The sequence below is a fragment of the Hemiscyllium ocellatum genome, chromosome 13, assembly GCF_020745735.1.
Source record: "Hemiscyllium ocellatum isolate sHemOce1 chromosome 13, sHemOce1.pat.X.cur, whole genome shotgun sequence".
NCBI classification, from domain to species: Eukaryota; Metazoa; Chordata; class Chondrichthyes; order Orectolobiformes; family Hemiscylliidae; genus Hemiscyllium; species Hemiscyllium ocellatum.
This window is the reverse complement of record NC_083413.1, coordinates 77,534,462-77,560,327: the sequence shown is the minus strand read 5'-3', so window position 1 is coordinate 77,560,327 and position 25,866 is coordinate 77,534,462. Positions and strand designations below refer to the sequence as shown.

At 44.8% G+C, this 25,866-nt stretch overlaps 1 protein-coding gene across 1 annotated transcript in view; it reads right to left on the bottom strand.

The window, feature by feature from the left end:
• Window positions 1-1,808: 1,808 nt before the first annotated feature.
• The window catches only part of LOC132821952 (glypican-1-like), a 195,692-nt gene continuing 171,634 nt past the window's right edge, over window positions 1,809-25,866 (bottom strand). The window contains exons 6-9 of the mRNA XM_060834973.1: window positions 21,812-21,943; window positions 20,515-20,648; window positions 8,581-8,756; window positions 1,809-6,626 (exon numbers count right to left, since the gene is read on the bottom strand). Of these exons, the coding sequence (XP_060690956.1) occupies window positions 6,406-6,626; window positions 8,581-8,756; window positions 20,515-20,648; window positions 21,812-21,943 (663 nt within the window). The 3' untranslated portion in view covers window positions 1,809-6,405. The remainder of the gene's footprint in view (window positions 6,627-8,580; window positions 8,757-20,514; window positions 20,649-21,811; window positions 21,944-25,866) is intronic.

The following is a 25,866-nucleotide window of genomic DNA, read 5'->3' as shown; positions in this document are numbered from 1 at the left end:
TGAACAATGGTCCTTTCTTTCTCCTCTCACCTTAAAACTTTGCCCTCTAATTTTGAACTCCTCCACCCTGGGGAAAGAACTTATCTATTGTCCTCATCTATGCCTATCGTGATTCTATAAAGTCACCCTTCAGCCTCTATGATCCAGTAAAAGAAGTCCCAGCTTATCCAGCCTCTCCTTATAACTCAATCCTTCCAGTCTCTGCAACATCCTGGTAAATCTTTTCTGAATCCTCTCCAGCATAATAACATCCTTCCCGTAGCAGGGTGACTGAATGGCACACTGTACTCCAGAAGAGGCTTCACCAAGGTCTTGTACAACCTCAACAATAATGTCCCAACTCCTACACTCAATGGTCTGTGCAATGAAGGTAATTGTGCTAAAAGCTTTCTTCAGTATCATCTGCCTGTGACGCAAATTTCAAAGAACTTTTGACCTGAAGTCCTAGATCTTTCTGTTTTACAACCCTACCCAGGGCCTTACCATTATTTGTATAAGTCCGGCCCTTGTTTGTATTACCAAAATGGAATACCTCACATTTATCCAAATTAAACTCCATCTGCCTCTCCTCAGCCCATGACCCAATTGGTTAAGAACTCTTTGTAATGGATGTACTGAAAGGGCAGGTCGCTGGGGTTATTCGCACAATCATGGCTAGAGGAGAAAACATCTCCAGCAGTAGGCTCACATTACCCAGCCTGACAAGTCAATGCCATGGATACTCTTTGGATGAGGATCCTGTTCACCTTTTGAAGCCTTCATCGCCAGCCCACTGTGGAGTTGCAGACAATGCAGTCACAGAAGAGACCTCAACCCCTGCACATCAAGGCTGGCTGTCACGATCCTTAAGGCTGGTGAGAGACACCAGCAGAGTGGGGTTTGACCACCTCCAAGTCAACATGAGGAGCATCACATAGGATTATCCACATTCACAGGGTATCAGGATGACCAAGTAATTGGGTCACAGTGCTGTGAAACTCTAGCTTGTTGTAAATATTCATCTTAAACCACTAGATATGTACTTTGACTGCTTGCTTCATTAGCTGTCATGATATGTAAGGATTGCATTCTAGCTTCATTAACTGGGTAAACTAGTGCCATCAGGTATCAATGGAGGCTGCTATCAACAGCCGATCTTCCAGCAATGGTTGCTGCTGTTCATTCTTTGAAGTGAAGATGACTAACTCCATCGTCTGGGTAGAGTTTTGCTAGATAAACTAGAAGGTACAGGTTTAAGGTGAGAGATACAAAAGGGTCCAGAGGGGCATCACTTTCCACACTGAGGGTGGTGAGTGTCTGGAATGGGCTACCAGAGGTTGTGCTAGAAGGTAGCCCCTTGTCAGGAAGGAAGGGAATTGGGCTAATGCTGAGTTGAGACTCTGAAGTGACTGTTAATTGGTCACTTGTGGAACTAACTGGGTGTGGATCAAGGAAGCAGCCATGGGCCTACCTACCCACTCAAAACCCAGTTGCTGAGACAACAGGAAGTGGGCAATTTGGACAGTGCCAACATGTCTTGACTATTTGTCCTCCTCAGCACTTCAAAAAGAGGAAAGTACTCATTTGGCCGTGAGACACTTTGGGATAGCCTCCATTTCTGAAATGTGCTCTACAAATGCACAACCCAACCCCAGAGTAATATGTGTCCCTCAAAAGAGAGAGTCTGGCCTTTATGAAGGTGATCATTGTTTGGTCTTGGTGTGTACAACTGGATTTCTGCCTTTCCCATATTACAGTAATGAGTACAATGCACCTTGAATAGCCTGCTATTGTGAAACAGTTAATTTTAACTGAGGCAAGAGCTGAGACAGACTCAAAATGTTCTTTTTATTTTCTGAAAAGCTTTGAAATCAAAAGTGTAGTAAACAGATGAATGTGTACTTTTGTTATTTTTTTAAAGCAACAAAATAACACAATAAAGAAAGACTTAACAACACTGATTTCCAAAGCATCTTATTCTTGGAGGTTATTGATAGCTCAATCCAACAATGAACAGTAAAATGAAAAGAAGACTACCATATTGACATTTAATACATTCCTTTGAGTTTAAAAAAAAGGCACAGAATGACTTGTGAGGTGTCTCAACTTGACAGGGAAAAGCTTTTATCTACATATTGAAGTGAGTAAAACAATCCACTGGATTTATATGACCACAGCTAGTGGAAGGATTCGTGTTATCCAGGCCTGAGGCTATTGTTAGCATGGTGGCATTACACTCTCGAATACAGTCATTAAAGATGACAACTTATGATAACTCTACACTCTCCCCAACCTTTAAAAATAAAGTATATCCAACATTTTGGTCCTTAATTGAAGGAAACAAGTTGGAATAATTATGAGGAAAATAGTTTCCAACCAGGCCAGAAATTGGGAGTAAAAAAAAAATGCAACCTGTGGGGTGCAATGTGGTCCCTTAGATGTGTAGGCCCTGGGAGCAGCCAGTGTGACAATGACTGGGCCACAGTTATTGTCCATCAGTCCATTTACTGTGAAGAAAAGCCCTGGAAAGTTAAGGAAGCATTGGCTATGGCGGACATTTTCCTCCAGCAATCTCTTCCCTCCTTACTTCATGTTTAACCCAAAGATCAACAAAACAAACAAACTGCGAGGGTATCCCATCAGCGGGCAGGCCAAACCTGATCAGTTAGCTGGTAGGGAGATCAAACCAAATCCCTATGATGTGGCCACTATCTTTACCCCTCCACTCTGGCATGGCAACAAGAAAAATCCCCAAACCCTCCACCTATCGCCAGAGACTGTTACAAAAACAAGAAATAAAATACAGTTGAAAGGCCTCAGTAAGTCAGACACTGCCTTTTGTTTTGTAAAGACCAGTCACAACATGTGTGTGGACGATGGTATAAGATGCCCAGATCCCACCCCCATCCCAAATGATTACTCAAAAATGGCTGACAGTTATGTAAAGTGTCAAATATCATAAAGAATGCGTAGGCCGGTCTCTGCAATGTTTAGTATCAGAACTGCGTGAACCCTGAGCTGATATTAGTACAAATAAAAAACAAAACGGTATACTCAAAGCAATTTGAAGGTTGGAGGGATGAGGAAAAGGATAGAGATCGTCCTTTTATGTTTCATTACCAATCAGCATACATGCTTGTTATGGTGCGCGTGTAAAACTATTGCCAATACCACCTCCTCCAAACTCAAAAAAGGTTACCTGTTTGCCAAGATAAGTAGGAGAGAGAGGAGTTCCCCTCCTCATCTACTGCGGCAGCCCTATGAAACCAGCCTTGACTATAAAAACTCCATACTGGACAATTCTCAACAGGCATGAGGAAGGATGCCCTTCTGTCAGCCCTTTCAACTGGGTGTAGGTCACTCCATACAGCGATTTGGTGGACCACAAGGTTAAGAAAAAAAATTACTTCCCCAAACCATTATACTCCTCGCTGCTGACATCGCTTTCTTTTAACTTAATAGATTTTACAAAAAATTTACACCTGTGGTAATATAAAAAAATCCTAAACCATTCACTTATAAAGGTACTGAAAATCACACATGAGCCACAGCTCTTGCCCCACTGTAAAAGTTATCTCCCTACTGAGAAAAGAAACATGTATGCATGCGAGAGAGACAGACAGACAGACAGACAGAGAAATGGAGGGAGAAAATACACCAGGTATGATTCCGAGAGAAAGGGTGTGAGGGGAAACCAGGGAAAGTGTAAAAGGGTATAAAAAGAAGAGAGAAGCAGAAAGAGGGAAGGAGCATGAGACAGAGGAGAGACGAACAAACATAGGGTACTACATGGGCGATATTATTCCAAAGCACATGAAGACTCACCCCGACAACAAGATCGTGTAACAGAAGCTTTGTCACAGGCAACAGTAATAGTGAGAATTACAGAAAAAATAAATTGGGAACTTGGTATGGGGAGGTCGGGGCTGGGAAACAAAGGCGGGGATTGATTAACATGTACACCCTCCAGCCCCTCCAGCACTGAAAGGTCCTTAAACTTAAACCCCAGCCTGGCCCCAATTATATCTTATTTCAATATACAACTTTAAGACAATGCAAAAGAAAAATCAAAGTAAGTGTTCTTCTGAAAGAATAGCAACCAGCAGCTGGAATATGAGCAATATGCATGAAATACAGGACCTGAAATGAAGCAAGAATTCAGATATAGCGTCTAAAAAGGGGACAGACATTTAATCCTTGACTGTGTGAAGTAACAAACCCAACAAAACAGCACTTAATAAATGAAATACTCTGAGGACATTTGAATGACTTGAATGCAGTTCGAAAGTAGGAATTCTTTATAAATCTGTCAGATTCTGGGACAGCTGTTCTAAATTTCCAATGTATTTTTTTGTTTATACCTTTAATCCATTTTCTACTCATTCAAGTTCTTTCTGCTGTGTCAACACTTCAGGAAGAATAATTGCAAAAAAAACATGAAATTTGAAAATGTTGAACAGGGAAAGCCTTCAACATTAGTTACCAAGTGAGATCTATGGCCTAGACAACTATAAATTATTTTATAAAAAATGCCAAGTAGAGTTTTGTTTAATGGACAAACGGTATTCAGGCACCAAAAGACAACCTCCATAAATGAGGCAGACTGTTCAATTAGGGCTGAGAATTTAGCCAGGGTCACTGCAGGGTGAAGGGGTGAAGGGTTATCTAAGGTTACTCATGGGTGGCAGTTGAGTGGTTATCCTGGGTCACCATTGGGTAAGAGAGGAGTCAGGGGTCATCCTGGGTCACCACCAACACATCAAATCATTACTGGAGGAATTGACTGACTACATAGCTTACACAAGACTGCAATTTCTCTCAGTAGGGAGAAGGGGATGTATACAAGCTTGAAATGAAACGTTAAATTAAGCAGAAGCCTAAAAATTGAAATAAATCCCAATGTTAGCATGCTGGTTCTGTGTGCAATTCTGTTATTTTTATTACTTTATTTTCCTAAAAGCAAAACCACGGCAACTCAATGATTTTTTCTTAGTCATATTCGTGCAGGTCAAAGGTATTGCCCAACATTCCCCAGCAACCCTACCTCAGAGTACCTCAACTGACAGTTATCTTTCAGAATGGAATGGAGCCATTTTTTTAAAAACACAACAATGCTACTATACAGCTCTACCACATAATGGACCACATACACAGCAAGGGTCTGATTGAAGGCCCATTTTGTCTTTCACGAGCCCCACCACCACTACCACCAACCCCATCCATTTCGTTCTTCCAGTAAGTTGAAAATTCAGGAACCAGAACGTAAAGAAACGTTTTACCCATCAGCGTCTTATGCACACATCATTAAATTTTTATTGGTTGTCTCTAGGCTCGCTCGAAGTAGGCTCGCTGCATTGTGCCAACACCAATAAACATCTTTCCTTTTGCCAAACCTTCCTCTGCCTATTCCATCTTTCTGATAATACTTGCATTACAACCAAATCACACACAATTTACTTTCTTGCAGGAGACAACAGCAGATTCCTGTGTGCACTAGTGAGGAGGCATACCTGACACAATTAATGGGAAAATTGTCTCAACCACTCAACTCTTTTGTTAAATGTTTAAACCCCTGGAGAAGGCAATGTACCGCTCTCATCTGCTACCTACAACCACTCCCCCACCCTCCCACCCTCCTTATTAATCCCATTCTCTACCATTTGACAGTGCAGTATTAACAAGTAGCATCAGTCACTCTCCAATCCTTTGAGAAATATCAACCACCATTTCGCTTTAAAAGGCTTAATATGAAAACAGAGACGGCCCCCACCCCCCCCCCCACTTCGTCTCCGAAAACAAGGACATTTCACAAATGATTATACCGTAGCTTCTTATGCTCTAGGTTAAGATGAACTGGATAGCCTTGTTATTGGGGGTAAATAAAATCAAAACGCAGGGAAATCAATCCTGGTATTCCGTGATTAGGTGATCCACCTGGAAATACAGGGATAACGTCCAACCTGATATCCACTGGGGTGCCATTCTGAGAATGTAGCATAGCTCATAATGTACCAGATAATACCTCACTGGCAATGTTTTACTTTCAAGAAAAGGAAAACTATCTCAACCTTAGGATTTAAAAAAATGGTTAGTTTTCTTTTCCCATATGGGGAAACCTCCTGGTCTCAAGTGGGAGCCTGTGTTTGTGCTGCGTTGAGAACAAGTGACCAAAACAATCCCATGTCCCAAAGCTAGGGGGCGAAAGCATTCAGCTTGAAAAGTAAAGGGGGCCTCCTCCAACAGCACTCTCCCCAAAGAGTTCAAAGATCCCAAGTATATCCACCTCCAGCACCGCCAGAATTTACAAATAAGATTCTTTTATTTTTGATGCAAAGTTAAACAAAACGCTTGTCCTTTTTTGTTGTTGGCAAAGGTTTTGCCTCAGTCTCTCTCTCTCTCTCTCTCTCTCATGCCCCATGAAGAATTCTACCGACAGAAAAAAGGCAGGGCAAGGGCCAAGGCCAGCAGGTGGAAGGAGGCAGCTGAGCATTGCAGGACATTGCCTCCATTTCCCGGGTTGGATTTGCCGCTCTGTTCTGGGACGGCGTAGACAACAGGTGACCGGGTCGCAGCATTGAAGAACCGTCTCCTGCTGCATCCATCTTCCAAGCAGGCATCACCACTCCCAGACCCGCTGCTGTCATCACCTGTGGGAAGTGCAAAGGCGTTAATTAGGAAGAGTCGGTTATCATCGCCCCATCAGGCCAAAGATATACACCCAACTTTGGAACTCAGCTCACTCACAGGCCTAGGTCAGGGACCCACTCAACTCCAGATCCAGTTATATTCCATGCGTGCAACTCCAGGAATTGGGTTGCCTTGGGAAACATGGGGTCCTAATTCTAGAGACCAGAAGTGTAGATTAGACCACTCAATGAGGGTGTATCTTCTTAGTATTCAGTGTCTGTGGTCATTGTGGGATTGGAGTTTCACAGAATCCCTACTGTGTAGAAGCAGGCCATTCAGCCCATCAACACTCTGAAGAGCATGGCACGCGTCCACTCCCTGTCCTATTCCTGCAACCCTGCCTATCCATCTAGTCTTCACAACCCTGGACACTGTAAGGCCATTTCGATTGGCCAATTCACCTGACCTACACACCTTCAGATTGTGGGAGGAAACCAAAGCACCCAGAGGGGACCCATACAGACACGGGGAGAAAGTGCAAACTCTACACAGACAGTCACCCGAGGGTGGAATCGAACTCGGGTCCCTGGTGCTATGAGGCAGCAGTGCTAACCACTGAGCCAGTTTTGAGAACTCATGGGAGAGGGCAGCATCCCAGGATGCAATTGGTAATTGGGAAGCTCCACATTTTCAGCAAGCAATCATGAGACTCCTAGCATTTAGGTGAAGCCAGCAGAACTGCAGAGTGAGAGATTGGAGATGGTACTTGAAGACAGAATTGAAACAGCTTTCAAATGAATGTGTGGTGAATGGAAATGCCTGGAAATATGACCCAAATCTTTCTTTATTTGGTCAGAGTGGAGCCTATCTTGGGTCATTTAGGGAGAGAGTGGCCAGGTCAGTAAGTTCAAGAGCACACAATGTCAAGCTAATTGCCCATTGTGTTCCGGGATGTGTAGGTTAGGTGTGTCAATCAGGGGAAATGTAAAGTAATAGGGTAGGGGAATGGATATGGGTGGGATACTATTTGGAGGGTCAGTGTGGACTTGTTGGGCCAAATGGTCTGTTTTCACACTGTAGGGGTTCCATGATCTCAGATAGCACACAGTGAGGGGAACAGAAACAGGCAACAACACGAGCGACTTTGACCAGCATGTAATCTGTCAAGATCCAAAGTTTACAGGCGACAGTCTGGGTGGGGAAGTGGAGTTGTGAAAGGTCATGGAGGATGTGAGCAAGAGATAGGGACACTGTGGTCATGGTCTTCAAATAATATTCAGACCCGAGCACCACAGACAGAGATGTACTAAGCTCATGCTTAAAACAAGAGGAGGAAGGTTACTATGGATGCAGGATGTGAGAAAGGGCAAATCTAGTAGTGCTTTAAATTTGAAGTATCCTTTCCCATTACACATAGCGAGTCAATGCCTGCTTTACCCTTCAAATAAAGCTGGATCACTGAGCATGGAACACTGCCGAGAATGCATCCAATTTAATTCAATTTTAAAGTCAGACATGATTTCCCAGCAACGGTGCATTTACAGTTAGAAGAAAATGGACTTTAGCAGTTCAAGGTGGTAGCTGAGCACCAGCTTATCGGGACAATTACACAATGGGATTGATCAGCCAATAGATTCAAGTTTAATGCAATAATTGGGACCAACAGTGAAGCCAACTTGCTTTTATATAGGACCTTTAATATGCCAAATTTGTAATGGCCTTATGGTATTATCGCTAAACAATGGACAAGGCAAGAAAAAGGCAAGAGAGCTGTCCCCAGTAAAACTAATATAAGATTGTGGAGGAAGGAGCAAGTAGGTTATTGACAGGAAAACATCAAGCAAGTTAAAACATAAGACCTGATCCTAAGGATTGACGAATTGGTTGGAACCTCTCTTTGGGAGGTCTCTTAAACCATTGAGCACATCCACTAAGAACAAAAAGCAATGACACCAGAACAGCGTAAATACTCACTCGTGTCCTGGAAATCCACATCATTGCCATTGTAGGCATTCCGCAGTCGATTGGTCATTATCCGCAGCTGCATGATCTGCTGGCGAATGGTCATATCAGGTTTGGTGATGTCAACCTCAACCTCTGGATTGTTAATCTGATTGGCTAATCCATCCGCCATGACCTCTGGGAGATACCTGTCAGACATGGCGAGACGCAACAAGCAATCATGCAGTGTGTGTAGAAACCAACCGTGCCCTCTTCTGGTACTGGGAGTTGCGGAGAGAGGGGGAAGAGATAATGGAGTTGGGAGGACCGGAGAAAACACGGATGAGGACTAATCCAACCAGTTTTATACTGAAATGCTTCAAATCAGATTCTTTGAAGTAATTCGAGGTTAGATCCTATTGTCTATCCTTTATAGGAAAACACCTAGGTATTTAAACCAGGTTAAAGGGGCTTTTAATGATGATGCAACCAGATTTACAGCTCTGGGTGAAACTCAAAGTATTACTATGGCAAAGCCAACCAATCAGACCAAGGCAATGGGACACGTTAGTCCAGGATGGATCTACTTTGTTGGGACCCACTTGGTGAATGGGTAATCTCCTAAGGCAGTGAGCTGTGCACAACCAGGTGGTCTTGTACTTGGTGCCTTGCTGTCAGATCTCAATAATGTAAGGAATACGAAAACTTATCAACTCCACAAGAATAGTTAGGAGGAAAAGAAATTCACCAGAATAATTTTCTTCCAGCCCCTTTAGTAATGGAAAATGGCAGGACTGCCCTCACATATGATGCACCCCATAGCCAAACAGCCAGCAAAAGGCTTGAGGCAGGTCATTATCGAGGGCTTCGTTAGCCCCGGTGCAGACAGAGATGATGGTCCAGTGGTCACACTGTTTTCCTGATTAAGGGCTCTGGCCTGAAACGTCGAATTTCCTGTTCTTTGGATGCTGCCTAACCTGCTGTGCTTTAACCAGCAACACATTTTCAGCAGTGGTCACACTGGCCAACAGACGGGTGAGCAGAGCAACTTTCCTGAAGGCGGTCTTTTCTTTGATTGGGTCCAACTATGAATTAATCATGGGGAGAGGCGGTTGCTGCTAAGGCAGGGTCTTGTCTCAAAATGGAGGTGCCCCTGGAAGAGGAACTTTTAAATGGAAGATTGGAGGGGCCAAGTAGGCTGGCACCTCCCAAGGGAAGGTTCCTCTGCCCACGCAGAGCCCCTAACACCTCCCTCACCAATCAGGAGCCTCCCAGATACCTGCATCCATAAGACTGGCAGCTGCCCCATGTGATGGGGGATACTTGGTTGCTCCAATGAATTGACCCTCAGAAGGTCATGGTTTATGTAAACTGCCTTCCCATCTAGGGGGCCTTCAGACCCAGTCAACTGCCTCGCGACCAGGAAAATCCTTCCCTCGATCATTAAGTACACTCAAGCCAGGTTATCTGTATTTAGTAAGGGTCATGGACCTGACTGGAATATACTGGGCTGGATTTTCCAGGGATTGGCAATATCACTCCATCCTCTTAGTTCTTTGTGAAAGGAGTGAGCTTTGCATTTCTGACAGGAAATTCTGCTCAGCGTCGGTCAGAAATGCAGAGCCATACTTCCATTCTGACCATTCTTTTGTAATGAATAACTGCCAGAGGAAGATAAACAATTTCCACCTCTTTTGCAGCATGGAGCTGCTGCATTCTGACACTTAAAGGTCCAGGATAGCAGGCAAGCCACTCCGACAGCTGCTGTCAAATATTAAGTACACAACGCCAGTGTGACATGAGGGCACTGGGAGGAAGGGTGCTCAATGGGAAAGGGGTGGCATATCAAGTGTGTAGGGTGCAAGGTAAGTTTGGTGCCAGGTGTGTAGGGTGCTAGCTGAGTGTGGTGCCTGGTGTGCAGGGTGCTGGGTGAGTGTGGTACCAGGTGGGCAGGGTGCTGGGTAAGTGTGGTGCCTGGTGTGCAGGGTGCTGGGTGAGTGTGGTACCAGGTGGGCAGGGTGCTGGGTAAGTGTGGTGCCTGGTGTGCAGGGTGCTGGGTAAGTGTGGTGCCAGGTGTGCATGGTGCTGGGTATATGTGGTGCCTGTGTGTAGGGTGCTAAGTAAGTGTAGCACAAGCTAGGTAGAGGATAATGGGCCAGGTGTTGGAATTCCAGATAGATAAGGGATAGGGCACCAGGTGGGTAGTGCCTGGGTGTCACGTGGATACGGTACCAGGATGCAAGAGTGGTTATTGTGGGAAGGGGGAATCAAGTGTGGAGATTGGGAGGGAAGAGAGGAGGAACAGGCTTTGTGGGGTAGGTGATGAAATGGGGTCAGTTCTACCTGGTGCAGAATGGGGCTAGTGGAGGGTGAGGTGTCATGCCTGTAAGGGGGGGGGGGAGGGGCAGGGTGGAGAAGGAGGGAAAATGAGGAGCACATAACCAGTGCCAGCAGCTCCACTGGGGTGGGGGTGGGGGTGGGGAGGAGACAGTTCATGAGCGATGCGATGGGTTGGGGGTGTGCTCAGGGGAAAGGGAAGGGCTGGGACTCTCTGGGGTGAGGGTCAGGTGCAGAGCAGGGGCAAGTGATGTCGGGTCAGCCAAGTGGAAGCTGTCAGGCAGAGATGTGGCCTGGGGTGGGGGAAGGGGGTGGGGGGAGGGTGATAAAGGCTTGTTTTCAACAATACACGCTTTCCTCCTGATTAATTATTTTACAAAACGACATTGGAACAGGCATAGAGGGACTGCCCAGTAAAATCTTCGATTTCTCTGGCAATTACTTCACAGTGTGTTGCGATGGGTTCCCTTGTACAACGCCTAGAATAATGACTGTCTGGCTGTCAGAAAATCCATTTCACATCCAAGAGGGTTAACTGTGTCTTTACCCTCCAGCAATATTAAACAGTCCAGAGATTAAAGGTGCCGATGTATCCATGGTGGTGGCGCCCCCAGTGGCCAGTAAGTGCACAGTCTGAGCTCCCTCTGACAAAATGCAGTGGGTCAAAAACTCCTGCTGTTGACACAAAGTCGAGCAATGTAATTGAGAACAGAGAGATAGAGCTCAAAAGCACAAACATACACATACACATAGACAAAGGCTTCATAGATTTCCGTGAAACCTGTGTCCTGACAGATGCTGAGCTTGGTATTTACATTGTTCCATTGACCAGCCACACAACCTCAGCCTCGGTTACATTACATGCCTGCAATGACAGCTGCTATGAAATTGCAATACAGTGCAGTTCAGGGAGAAGAAACCAAATCTGCTTGGTTTGGATAAATACAACCACTGTTGAAACATAGACTGAGCAATCTAATATGGCACTTAATAGCTCCAAGCCCCCATCTCCGTACACAAGCTTTGGAATTCAGTCGATAAGATTTTTAATTAGAAAACCACTCAAACGACAAATTTCCATTATTTTCTTTAAAAAAAAGCATGCATCCCCATTACTTAAAGTTGCACAATTCCCTTTGGGTAGTTTTTCAGCACAATAATCAATAAGGAAAGAAATTTCCTCAGATGGTCTGCTGCAGGAGAAAATCCATTTGTTGCTCCCTAACAAGATCAGCAGCATACACTCTAATGATCCTCAGGGGTACACAGTGCATCCTGCAGTGCCAGGTTGGATTCTGCCATGAGACATCACCTTGTCTATTGGTACAAAGTCCATAGAGTTCTTAAAAAGGTCTGTGTTTTTTTAAATAACATTTACAAGTTCAACTGAGGAGGATTAAAAGCTCATTGTAGCACCCCATGGCTCAACACTTCAACTCCCCCTCCCACTCCACCAAGGACATGCAGGTCATAGAGTCATAGAGAGGTACAGCATGGAAACAGCCCCTTCAGTCCAACCTGTCCATCCTTGGACTTCTCCATCGCCAGACCATTGCAACATGATGGCTGAAGGAACAGCGCCTCATCTTCCACCTAGGAACCCAGATTTTTCCAGTTTCCTCATTTCCCCTCCCCCCACCTTGTCTCAGTCCCAACCCTCGAACTCAGCACCACCCTCCTAACCTGCAATCTTCTTCCTGACCTCTCCGCCCCCACCCCCACTCCGGCCTATCACCCTCACCTTAACCTCCTTCCACCTATCGCATTTCCAACGCCCCTACCTTTTACCTTAGCCTGCTTGGCACACTCTCCTCATTCCTGAAGAAGGGCTCATGCCCAAAACGTCGACTCTCCTGCTCCTTGGATGCTACCTGACCTGCTGCGCTTTTCCAGCAACACATTTTCAGTTCTGATCTCCAGCATCTGCAGTCCTCACTTTCTCATAGTAGCAGTGAGCATGCTAACCTGTAACATAAACATGACTATCTCGAGTACCAGTTAGAAAAATCAAATGGGCAGGGACTCAAATTTAGGCTTCCCTCTTCACAACGGGCCTACTTGCTAACCTGTTGTCAAGGGAGACAATCACAGGCTTCAAGCAAGGTGTGTCAGCTCCTAGTTCACCCCCTGCCCCTGCACAACGTGCCCCCACTTACAATCATGAGGAGACAGTGACGTAGTGTTAAGGTCACTGAATTCGTAATCCAGAGGCCAAGGCTAATTAATGCTCTGGGGACACCGGTTCAGAACACACCACAACAGCTGATGTGAATTTAAATTTAAATTGATAACATTTGGAATTCAAAGATAGTCTGAGTTGTGGTGATACCATCTTTTGTCAAAAAAAACCTCCCATTCACTGACATCCTTTAAGTCTGGTCCACACATGATTCCACACCCATAGTCATATGGGCGACTGAATTACCCTCCTCTGAAATGTCTTAAGGATGGTCAATAAATGCTGACCTCGCCACTGATAACCAACCACCACACAGGTAAAGAGTGAAAAAAAACACTGCTGTTGGCAGTTATGAAGGTAATCCATAGTTCTATCGATATAGCTATGATTTGATAGGGTGTCTTTGACTTGCTTTCTTAGCACTTGGTACTGCTTTGCCTATAATGATGTCCCCTTAGCTATGTGTAGCCATACAACAAGGAAAGAAGGAACATCGTTGAGTCACAGTCCAAACCTTACTTCATAGCTAGAAGTTCTAGGGAAATGTGAGATGAAAAACAGGACAAGAAAAAGCAGGCCACAAGTATCTAATAAGTTGTATTATAATTGCTACATAATATCTAATTATATCTAATCAAATATGAGGAACCATAAAGGAAAGAATGTTGTGAAGATGCTTTATACGTAATATGTAATAACACTTAAGTTTTGATGGATTGCAGAAAAGGTAAATTATTTCAAGTATTGTGAATATAGTTTTCTTTTAAAGAGGTCATTGAAAGTTCACTACAAACATTAGAATTTATTTTAACAACGCTCCCTATAAACGATGTGACTGGTGATAGCTGCTTGCATTTTTGTAGATTTTGCTCAAGTTATTTGAACTGTGACTGACTTGCTGAGGTCCTTTTGGAGGAAAGCCTTGCTAAGAACAAGCTGCCCAGCTGATCTCTGTCACTTCAGGAAAGAAAACTGTCTACATCACTTTAAGATGAAACTTGTTTATTCTTTTGAAAGAGTGATTGAAGGAACATCTCAAGAATGTACTTCCTGAGCAATTAGTGTCTACAGAAATGACCTGCACAATCAGCAACTTGACCACACATCAGAACGTCAAAGCAACAGAGTCAGGAACATAAGACATAGGAGCAGAAAGTAGGCCATTCAGTCCATCTAGTCTGTTCCACCATTCAATCATGGCTGATAAGTTTCTCAACCCCATTCTCCCGCTTTCTCCCCATAACCCTTGATCCCCTTTATAATCAAGAACCTATCCATCTCTGACTTAAATATACTCAATGACCTAGCCTCCACAGCCTTCTGTGGTAGTGAAATCCATAGATTCACCACTCTCTGGCTGAAGAAGTTTCTCCTCATCGCCATTTCAAAAAGTTCTTCCCTCAGGTGCTAGTCTCTCCTACCAATGGAAACATCTTCCCAACATTCACCATGTCCAGTCCATTCAATATTCTGTATGTTTCAATTTGATCCCCCCCCCTTTATCCTTCTAAACTCCATCGAGTATAAACCCAGAGCACTCAAACATTTCTCATACATGATGCTTTTCACTCTCGTGAACATCTTCTGAACATGGTCCAGGGTCAGTACATCCTTCCTGAGAGATGGGGACCCAAACTGCGTACAAAACTTCAAATGTGGTCTGACCAGAGCCTTATAGAGCCTCAGAAATACATCCCTTCTTTTATATTCAAGTCCTCTCAAAAGAAATGCCACCATTGCATTTGCCTTCCTAACTGCTAACTCAACCTGCAAGTTTACCTTGAGAGAATGCTGGACTAAAACTCCCAAGTCACCTTGCACTTCAGACTTCTGAATTTTCTCCCCATTTATAAAATCATGAAGGGCATGGACAGAATGAATAGACAAGGTCTTTTCCCCAGGGTAGGAGGATCTAAAACTAGAGGGCATAGGTTTAAAGGGAGAGGGGCACGATTTAAAAGGGACCTAAGGGGCAACTTCCTGTGCTCATTCTGTTGCCTTCAAAATAACACATTGTCTAAAATGTTCATTTTTCTCCACAGAGCAATTTGCTTTTGTCCCCCCCGAAGAGTGTCTTTGTGGGAAATACTTGGGATAAGCACCCATACTTCTATATTACTGACTGCGAATGTTAACCAATTATTGCATCTTACTGAATAACTTTTGATAATAAACTAAGAGATGATAAATTAAGAGATATGGTTGTCAGATGTTCTTGTTTAGATTTAGACAAAGTATTTAATTGGTCATTCTCGTAACTGGACACAAGTAATTCATTTTATGTTACAAGCTGCAGAGTAGTGGGCTACAATGCTGGTGCACTCCCCCAGCCGAAACACAAGGCACCTGGAGGAAAAGAGACAGCCCCTCTTTATGGAGCAACTGGCTTCTCATGGGGTTTCCTTGTGCCACTCAACTCATTATCCTGAGGAAATGTTCTATAAAGGGATCTTTTCCCAAGCTAAGTTAAAAAAAACTAGCGAACGCTAATCTATCCTCATATCTCCACATACACACACACACAAAGATTTGGTCAATCACTAAGGCTGCTAAATCAATGAAGCTCAGTCATGAAGTTGATTATTAAAAGCAGCACAAATCTGCATTTTCATTCATCTGGCCATTGATTCTTCACACCATTAAAATCCTACAATTGCTGGCTAGGAAACTGCTCTCAACACTTCCAAAACATGGCCACCTGTAACAGCTCAACACATGAATATCAAACACTTTGAGTCATAGAGATGTACAGCACGGAAACAGAACCTTTGGTCCAACTTGTCCATGCTGACAAGATAGCCTAAAATTAATTTAGTCCCACTTGCCAGCATTTTGCCCATATCCCTCTAAACTCTTCCTATTCATATCATCTTCCATTCACCCATCCAGGTGCCTCTTAAATGTTGCAATTGTACCAGCCTCCCCGGTTTCCTCTGGCAGCTCATTCCATACACATATCAGTTTCTGCATGAAAAAGTCACTGCTTAGGTCCCTTTTAAATCTTTCCCCTCTCATTTTAACCTATGCCCTCTAATTTAGGATTCCCCTACTCTGTAGTAAAGATCTTGTCTATTTACCGTATCCATGCTCCCCCACAAGTAGATAGGATAGTGATGACGGCGTTTGGTATGCTTTCCTTTATTGGTCAGAGTAATGAGTACAGGAGTTGGGAGGTTATGTTGCGGCTGTACAGGGCATTGGTTAGACCACTGTTGGAATATCGCAATTCTGGTCTCCTTCCTATCAGAAAGATGGTGTGAAACTTGAAAGGGTTCAGAAAGGATTTACAAGGATGTTGCCAGGGTTGGAGGATTTGTGCTCTAGGGAGAGGCTGAACAGGCTGTGGCTGTTTTCCCTGGAGCGTTGGAGGCTGAGGGGTCACCTTATAGAGGTTTACAAAATTATGAGGGGCATGGATAGGATAAATAGACAAAGTTGTTTCCCAGGGATGGGGGAGTCCAGACCTAGAGGGCATAGGTTTAGGGTGAGAGGAGAAAAACATAAAAGAGACCTAAGGGGCAACGTTTTCACGCAGAGGGTGGTATATATATGGAATGAGCTGCCAGAGGAAGTGGTGGAGGCTGTACAATTGCAACATTTAAGAGGCATTTGGATGGGTATATGAACAGGAAGGGTTTGGAGGGATATGGGCCGGTGCTGGCAGATGGGACTAGATTGGATTGGGATATCTGGTTAGCATAGGCGGGGGTTGGACCGAAGGGTCTTTTTCCATGCTGTACATTTCCATGACTCTATAACTCTATGATTTTATAAACCTCTATAAGGTCACCCCTCAGCCTTAGACGCTCCAGGGAAAATAGTCCCAGCCTATTCAGCTTCTACCTACAGCTCAAAATCTCCAACTCTGGCAACATCCTTGTACATATTTTCTGCACCCTTTTAAGTTTCACAACATCCTTCCTACAGGAGGGAGATCAGAACTACACACAAAATTGCAAAAATGGCCTCACCAATGTCCTGTATAGCTGCAATATGACCTCCCAACTCCTAAACTCAATGCACTGACCAATAAAGTCAAGCATACCAAAAACCTTCTCCACTATCCTATCTAACTGCAACTCCACTTTCAAGAAACTATGAACATATCTCAAGACTCCCAACTCAAAATGCTCAGGCAAAGTAGGATTCATTAAACTGGCGACCATGGAACGAATGAGGCAAAGTGGAACTGAGATACAGATGAGCCGGAATCTAATTGGACATCAGAGCAACTCGGAAGAGCTGAAAGGCCTATTCCTGTCCTTAACAATCTGAGGATCAGAAATAGTCAAGGTAGAAAACAGACATGAAATGATCCACTGACAAAAAGCTCAGAGGAACGAGGTGCTTTGTGGTTTACAGAAAAGAAATCAAAGTGAAAACAAGGCAGTAGAAATTAGCTGTTTATAGAAAATACAAAGTGTACAGCTGAGGAGGTTATAGAAAAACCTCCTCAGCTGTACACCTTTCATCTCTTTGTGAACCTGCACACTATGCAATCAAGGGAAAAACAGACTGAGTTTAGAAGCAGAGTGACAGAGCAGATTAGCTTGCAACTTGCTATTTTTGCATGAGAAACCTCTGCTGGATGGAGGGATTATTCCATGAGGAAAGACTGAGGAGGTGCTGCGTCTGTATTTTCCACAATCCAGAAGAATGAGGGGTGATCACAAAAACGTAAGGATTGGGAGCAGGAGTAGGCCATTCAGCCCCTCGAGCCTGCTCCACCATTTAGTACAATAATGGCTGATCTCACCTCGGTCTCAATGCCACTTTCCTGCCCGCTCTTCATCACCCTTCAACCCTTTACTGATTAAACTTGTCTACCTCCTCCTTACATTCACTCTATGTCCCAGCATCTACTACCCTCTGTGGTAGTGAATTCCGCAGACTCACAAGCCTTTGAGAGAAGTAATTCCCCCTCATCTCTGGCTTCTTTAGCTCAAATATTGCTGAAGCAGATGAAATTCTTACAGGGTTCGACAGGGTTGATGCAAGAAGAATGGTTTCCCCCAGGCTGGAGAGGGAGGGAGGGAGTTGTGACATCTAGAAACAGGGGTTACAGTCTGATGACAAAACGGAGGTTACTTTGGGCTGAAAAGAGGAGAAATTTCGTTACCAGTTGAACGGCTTACTCCTGCTCTTAATTACTTCTTCCCTATAAAGATGAGTGACAATGGGATATTTTGATCATATCGGTAAGGACTACACAACGTAAAATAAGATTATCTTCTCAAGTCTTGCCAAATTGGTATTGCTTTAAACACCATATGGAGTAAAATAAATCTGAGAGTTAGTGCTAATTTTCCTTACTCATTCAAAGGATCAGAACATCACTGGCTAGGCCAGCATTTATTGCCCAGAGGACAGTTGGGTGTCAAGTATTGCTATGGGTCTGGAGTCACGTGCAGGCTGGACCAGGTGAGGATGGCAGTTTCCTTCCCTGAAGAACATTAGTGAACCAGACGGGTTTTTTCCTGACAATCGACAATTGATTCCTAGTCATTGTTAGATTCCGAATTCCAGATCCTTTATTGAATTCAAATTCCACCATCTGCCAGGGGCGGGATTTGAACGCACGTGCAAAGAACATTACCTGGGTCTCTGGATTAATAATCCATGGATTACACCTGAAGGCCATTGCCTCCCCTATATGTTGCTCATTTGACTGTTGTATTGAATACAGTGAGTCATGCTAACAATATTCTTGGTCCTGAAATGGTGGTTTATCCTCCCTCAGCTGTGCTGCGAAAAATTCCCAACATCATCACATTGCTGTGGCCCATGTCTTCTCCAGCATGCCCCGTCATGTGAATACAATTCAAGCTTCTTGTGTTCCTGGCCCTGCTCCTCTCAGTCCCAACATTCCTCAGAAAGCTCAGGGCTTTGCTCAAGTCCCCTGCTTTTCCGATGTAACTTAGTTTGTCCACAACCAGACACAAAGCCCCGTGACCCTGCTCTCTCCCATAAAGCCAGTGCCCCACCACATCATTCAATAATACATGTCCTTAAAAGTCTTTCCCCTCTGACTGCGCTCAAATTCCCCCTCTTTCTAGATTCTCTCTCTCTCTCTCTCCCTCTCCAGTTGCTCACCAATGGCTCAGGGGCACTTCCCTTGCTTCTATATTTCTCTTGAAAGAGGCAGGTCCGAGTCCTGCTCACCCGGAAATGTACCAAACAGGTGGGAAATAGAGAGAAAAAGATACAGCAGCACTAAAGGTGCAGACAGCCTGAGTCCCAGAAAATAGTATACAAGAAACAAGAGCAGCTGTAAGGCCATTTGGCCCCTTGAGTTTGCCCCACAATTCAATTAAATCATGGCTGAACAGCCCAAGATCTCAACTCCTGTTTTCATCGAGTCACAGAATCCCTACTATTCAGCCCATCATGTCCCCGCCGACCCTCCAAAGATCCGACCACCCAGATCCACCCCCCCCTATCCTATCCCTGCTTTACCCATGGATAATTCACCTGGCCTGCACATCCTCTGAACACTATGGGCAATCTAGCATGGCCAATCCACCTAACCTGCACATCTCTGGAAGGAAACGGGAGCAACCAGAGGAGACCCCTGGAAACTTGGGGAGAACATGAAGTTTCCACACAGTCATCTGAAGGCAGAATCGAACCCGGGTCCCTGGTGTTGCAAGGTAGCAGTGCTCACCACTGAGCCACTGCCCCAGCTCAACAAGGTCCTCAAGTTCCTGATATTTCAAAACATTGGAAAACTTTCAGAAGGAAGAATTGGGAAATGGGGAGGGTTTGGTTTAAGATTGGGAAGAGGAGCCAAATGGCTTTTTCCTGCCCCGATTGTTGAGGCATTGGAAAGCAACGCAGCGCAGCGGAGGGAACAAGGTAGAGATTTCGGACAGCAGAGGTGCAGTGTCTGATTGAGTAACCATCAATGGTGAAAGGTTCGAGGGATAGCTCGGTGTTTGAAGATCAGGCTGAGAGTGAGTGACTAAGGAGATCGGGGTAAACAGAAAAGCACAACAAATGAGGAGGAGTAGTTAGTGAAAATCAGAGTTCCCAAGGTGATCTCTGACACAAAGCACACCAAGTGTTTATTATAAGGGCCTCAGATGGTTGACAGTAACTCATTTTCTAGGCCCAAATATGAAGAATGAGAAAATGCAGGGCACATCAATATCTGTTGATGATCTCAGAACTGAAATGGGAAGTGTCCTGTTTGACTCGTTCACTCTATTTTGTCAACAACTGAGTAAGGCTCATCAAACCTGTTTTAGAACAGGTATGGACAATTTTTTTTTAAATTAATTGACAGGGTGTGGACATTGACTAGATCTGTGTTTGTTACCCATCTCTAATAGCCCTGGAGAAAGTGGTGGTGAGCTGTGTTCTTGAACCACTGTAGTTGGTTGGACCATAGGTATACCCACAATGCTGTGGGGGGGGGGGGTGGGGTGGTTTCGGGAGTTTAACCTTCTTACCTCCCTCTGTTCTGCCCATTCCAACACCTGTCCTCATTGGCCAACCCTGCCGTCACCTTCTCACTGCACAGTGCACTGGGGAGCGTGACCCACAGTTGTCGAACATCGCGGAGCTTCATCTTGACTTCAGTAACCTGAAAACACAACAGCCATTACTGCAATGCGCCCTCCCTCCGAATGTCCTTGACCCCTGACCCCAGGTGGAGATGGGCCGCTGCATCAGGTGAGCTCGGAAACAGTTCAAATTCCCCTCACCGAGACACATAAGTGATTCCCCTCACCAATGATAGATTAAACTTTCAGAAACAATATGAGTCAGTAAGCTTTATGGGGGTCCGATCTTGTTAACACAGTGGGTGCTGGGATTCATTAGGCGTTGCATTAATTGCCACAATATGGCAGTGCTGTCTGCACTGCCCCTGGGCCATGTGGCCATTTTCCTTGTTTTCATTTTCCCTATAGTTTTGCAGCAAGTCAAAAGAAGGCACAATAAGTGAAGGGGACTCAAATGATCAACACTCCAGAGCCTAAACTCCTGGGAATGCTACACAATCACCAACGTGTACCAAACCCAGTCAAGAACTATGGGAGCTAGATAGCGAAGTGAAGTTCGGGCCACAGTAAGGGCAGCTATGATTGATTGAGCTAAGACGAAGGGGCTGAATTGCTTGCTCCTGCTCCTATTTCTTAGCAATTTGACCCCCCAGAACCATTTTGACCCCGAAACCCCAGGTGGAGATGGGCTGTTACATTTGGTGAGTTTGGAAACAGTGCAAATTCCCCTCGCCAAGACACGTAAGCGATTTCCCTCGCCAATGATATATTAAAAAGCCAGAAACAATACGGGTCAGTAAGTTGCTTGGCGTTATGTCAGACAGCTCTCGTTCACACAGTGGGTGAGCAGACCTATATAACAGGTGTCCTGATGACCCTCTCTCCTGTTCTTTGTTTTAGGTTTTCAACAACAATGACTGCTCCAGAGGATTGTCCCAGGCTTGTTGCTTCCCTCCCGTTGCAGCTGGATGTCCAAATTGGCTGTAGAGGTCTCCCCATCACCTCCCAAATGAATAGGCCATCAGTGTCTGGAAGTAGATAATGGCTCTCCAGTGGTCAGTGCGTCTGAACACATTGTGACATTCAAAGTTTGTTCCTAAGGCCTACAATGACAGTGCCGCCCCGGAGCCCAACAGCCAACCGGCCCTCAGTTCTTAGAAAGGCTTCATTTCTTTCAAAGACACTCAGCAATAGCAGTGTTCATTGCAATAGGAATCTTAAAATGGAGTCATCTAGTACCCACCAATCTGTCCATGGGCGGAGTGGCAAGACTGACTGGCCTGTCCTCCACTGGGTACGGTTTCCCACGTCTCCTTGGATCATCCTCGGTTGACCGCTTGCTTACTGATTTGAGATGACCACACCCTTGAAGAACCTGAGCAAGAAACACAAAAAGAAGGGGAAGTTCAGCCAAACAGAGAAACATCCCCTCTTTCCAACAAACTTACTGATATCAATCAAGCAAAGCACAGGCAGTTGCACCATTTTCTGTACTCACCAGGATCTCAGGGTAATGGGAGGGCACACTTTCCTTTCGTGCCAAACAGCACCAAAACATCCAATGAATGATCACCTGATTGGGGCGTGAGACTGACTAGTTCAATTTTAGTGGCTGCTTCTGTTCACAAAGCGCTGACCTCCACACAACAATGACCACAACCTATGTTCACACAGCACCTCTTGGGTAGTCATTATTTTTAATCAATCTGTTGAGAGATGCTATGATATAATTCTTGAACAGGTGGGACTTGGAAATCCTGGCCCAGAGGTGAAAACACCACCAACTGTAGTCCAAAGATCCTCCATCTTTGATGTTGTAATACAAATTCCAAAGCACATTACAGCAGAATTGCTCAACAAGCCATGAGATATTGGGACAGGCAACCAAAATCCTTCCACTGAAGTAGCATTTTGGCTCATCTTAAAAGGTGAGGGGTTAATAAGTGTAGAAGATCATGAGATTTTGACCGAAGCAAATGTGGGTGCTTAAAGTGTAGAATGGTCAAGGGACCAACATTGAAGGGATGCAGAGGTTTCAGAGCATTGCAGCTTCGGAGGAGATTGCAGAGATAAGAAGGATAACAAGGACGAGAACTTTTAAGGTATTGGCAGACTGGGAGCCAGTCTAGGTCAGCAAGCACAGTGGCTCAGTGGCTAGCACTGCTGCCTCACAGCAGCAGGGATCCGGGTTCGATTCCCGCATCAGGTGACTGTTTGTGTGGAGTTTACACATTGTCCCCGTGTCTGCGTGGGTTTCCTCTGATTACTTCGGTTTCCTCCCAAAATCCAAAGATGTGCAGGCCAGGTGAATTGGCCATGCTAAATTGCCCATCGTGTTAGGTACATTAGTCAGGGGTAAATAGAGGATAGGGAAATGGGTCTGGGTGGGTTACTCTTTGGAGGGTCAGTGTGGACTTGTTGGGCCGAAGGGCCTGTTTCCATACTGTAGGGAATCTAATCTAATCTAAGCACAGGAGTTACGGGGACAATGGGACTCAGTCAGAATTGGGACACGGACAGCAGAGATTTGGATGAGTTCAAGTTCCTTGGTGTTGAAGGATGGTATTCCAGATCATCTGAAATGCAAGCTTTAGAAACAGCTTCCCAACCATCCTCCAGAAATTCTGCAGGACTGCTCCCAACCATAGCAACCTCAAAGCTCCACCGCATATCCTTATTTTCTTATGCATTCTCCCTGCAGTCTACCCATACGTCCTTGCCTTCAAATTTTAGGGCTATTTGAATTTCTGTTTTTGGGCTTTCTAAAGTCAGTTAGAAGCAGAAGTAGGCCATTCAGCCCCTCAGGCCTGCTCCACCATTCAGTGAGATTATGGGTGGTCTCTGACATAACTCCATAGATCTTTGGCCCATATTCCTTAATGCCTTTCCTTAATTTGAAATCTGCGGCAAGTAAATTTTTGTGAACAACTGATTCGGCATCCACTGCCGTTTGTGGAAGAGAGTTCCAAAAATCAACCACCTTTTGAGAGCAGAGGCCTGACCGTTGACATCCCCGCTAAAATGGTGTGGTGGTTTTATTTAGCTTTGTCATAATGGTGCTTACAGACTGGGAAGCTCATTCACTTTGTGATGTCAGTGCGTGCTGTTCAATCCTGTCACGTTCTCTTTCCTGTTTGGCTCTGTCCTATATGTGGGCTGGACTCGGTTCACTTCAGAGGCTGAATGGCCTGCTCTGTTGTTTCGGGTCCGCTTGCATATGACTTCCGCGAGATTTCCCTGCTCTCCCTTGGCACTATTTGGCTTCCCTCTTGATCCTGACGCTAACTCAATAAGCCGTAGGGGAGGATGGGCAGGAGGTAATCAATAAGGATCACAAAAAATGTACAATTTATTGTGAAGGAACTTATAAAACATGTGGTAGTAGTGGACAGGGGTCCCAACTGATGGAGGTGATTACTTATAAAGCTCAACGACATAATCCTCCAGCTTTCTTAGAGAAATTAATTACCACAAAACAAGACCCAACAAAGCAATCAACACAAGCTGGGCACAGAGGTGGGAGTGGGGGTGACTGAAAGATAGAGAGATGACACAGACTGGAGTTAGATAGGGGAGGAGAGAATGTGAAATCATTCCTAACAACCCCCCTAATTGAGATTAACAAAGTACCCTTTTCCTCATTCTTTGCTACGTGAGGATTCATCTGTTTCTAGAGTCAGAGAACCCAACTTCCTCTATACCCTGCCCAAACACGTCAAGTCGGGCAGCCTCTAACCTTCCAGACACGTGAAAGAGTGACAAGTTCCCCTTCAAGCCATTCACCATCCTGACTTGAAAATATATCACTGTCCCTTCAGTGTTGCTGGGACAAAAACCTGGAACTCTCTCCCTAACAATATTGTGGGTCAACCTGTAGCAGGTAGGCTGCAAAGATTCAAGAAGGCAGCTCACCACCAACTTCTCAAGGGCAATTAGGGACAGGCAATAACAGTTGGCCCAGACAGTGCCATCCACACCCTGAGTGTATTAAAAAAAACATCAACATTCAGGACTCAGGATTCCCTTTGGATTAGGCACTTCGATGACAATTCCAACTCAACAGGTTCAACTGGTTTAAAAATTGGATTCCAAAACAATGAAGAAGCAGATGGTAAAATACAAGTCCAAATATGAAGATCATTTGCAGGTGTTTGTGTAGAACAGGTTGTTCAGTCTAAAAGAATATCCTTGACCTTCCAAGAACCCAGTCAATCTTATTTGCAAATCGCAATTCAGGGATGTCAAATTTCATTGCAGATGGAATTAACAAGTTACACCCATGTAACACCTTTACAGGCACACCCCAAGGTGTTTCATGCAGCATTAACCAACAAAAGTTTGTGCCAAACCATGGAAAGTGACGGCAAGACAACATCTGACTGAAGGCCAAGGCAAAGAGGCAGGTTTTAAGCAGCAGTGCGGGGGAGGACTGCAGTCAAGGGCAGTTAAGGATTGAGAACACATTTTGCCTTGTATGTGACACTCACATCCCATGGAGGCGTGTAATGATCTGCCAAAGTAATGTCTTTTTCAGGCTATGGTTTTTGGGGAATTGTAGGCCTCAATGTTTGACTGCTTAGCGCCATTGGCCAAAGCTTACTTTCCAGGGGACCCAATGGTATTTTCTTTGGTTTCTCGTGGGGTTGGAGTCGGAGTTAGTGTCACCGGAAAAAGAGGGGGTCAAAAGTAAGGATGACACTTTTTTTCCAGAGGCCACACCTTTGCCTGCTCCCCCCATCCCCGACCCCCAGTCTGTGCCTAATTTCCACAGAGTGGGAGCAAATGGGAAGCCCACTGCAACCCAACAAGAAGGTCACCCTGACAACCAAGAAGGAAAAGCAGCCATTTTTTGTCACCTGCCGGGAAAGCAGGTAACCGGAGAGCTGGTGGATTGAGGCCCTTAAGTAGCTATTACTTTACCAGCTAACATTCTAAAATGCTGGTGAGTTGAGAAAGTCCCTAACCAGCACTTAATTCGTGAGGTGGTGAGACAGGAGCATGTATCTCTCCAAGGCCATCTCACCCAATTATCTCCCTTTCTTGTCACCCCCTCTTGCATCCTCCAGGGGATTTGCACCCCTAATTTGTGAAGTGAAGGAGTTCAAGGTTGTACAATCGGGTAGAACAATTAATTTCTTGTGTCACCTTAAAATAGACAACATGGCAAAGTGAAGTCAGCACCTATCCTCTTCCACTCTGATATATGTAGCTCGGCATATCAATCTTCAACAGGTAGAATGGTGATTGGTAATTGGGGTGGGTAATAACTCCCGATTCTTATACTCTTCCAATAGTCCA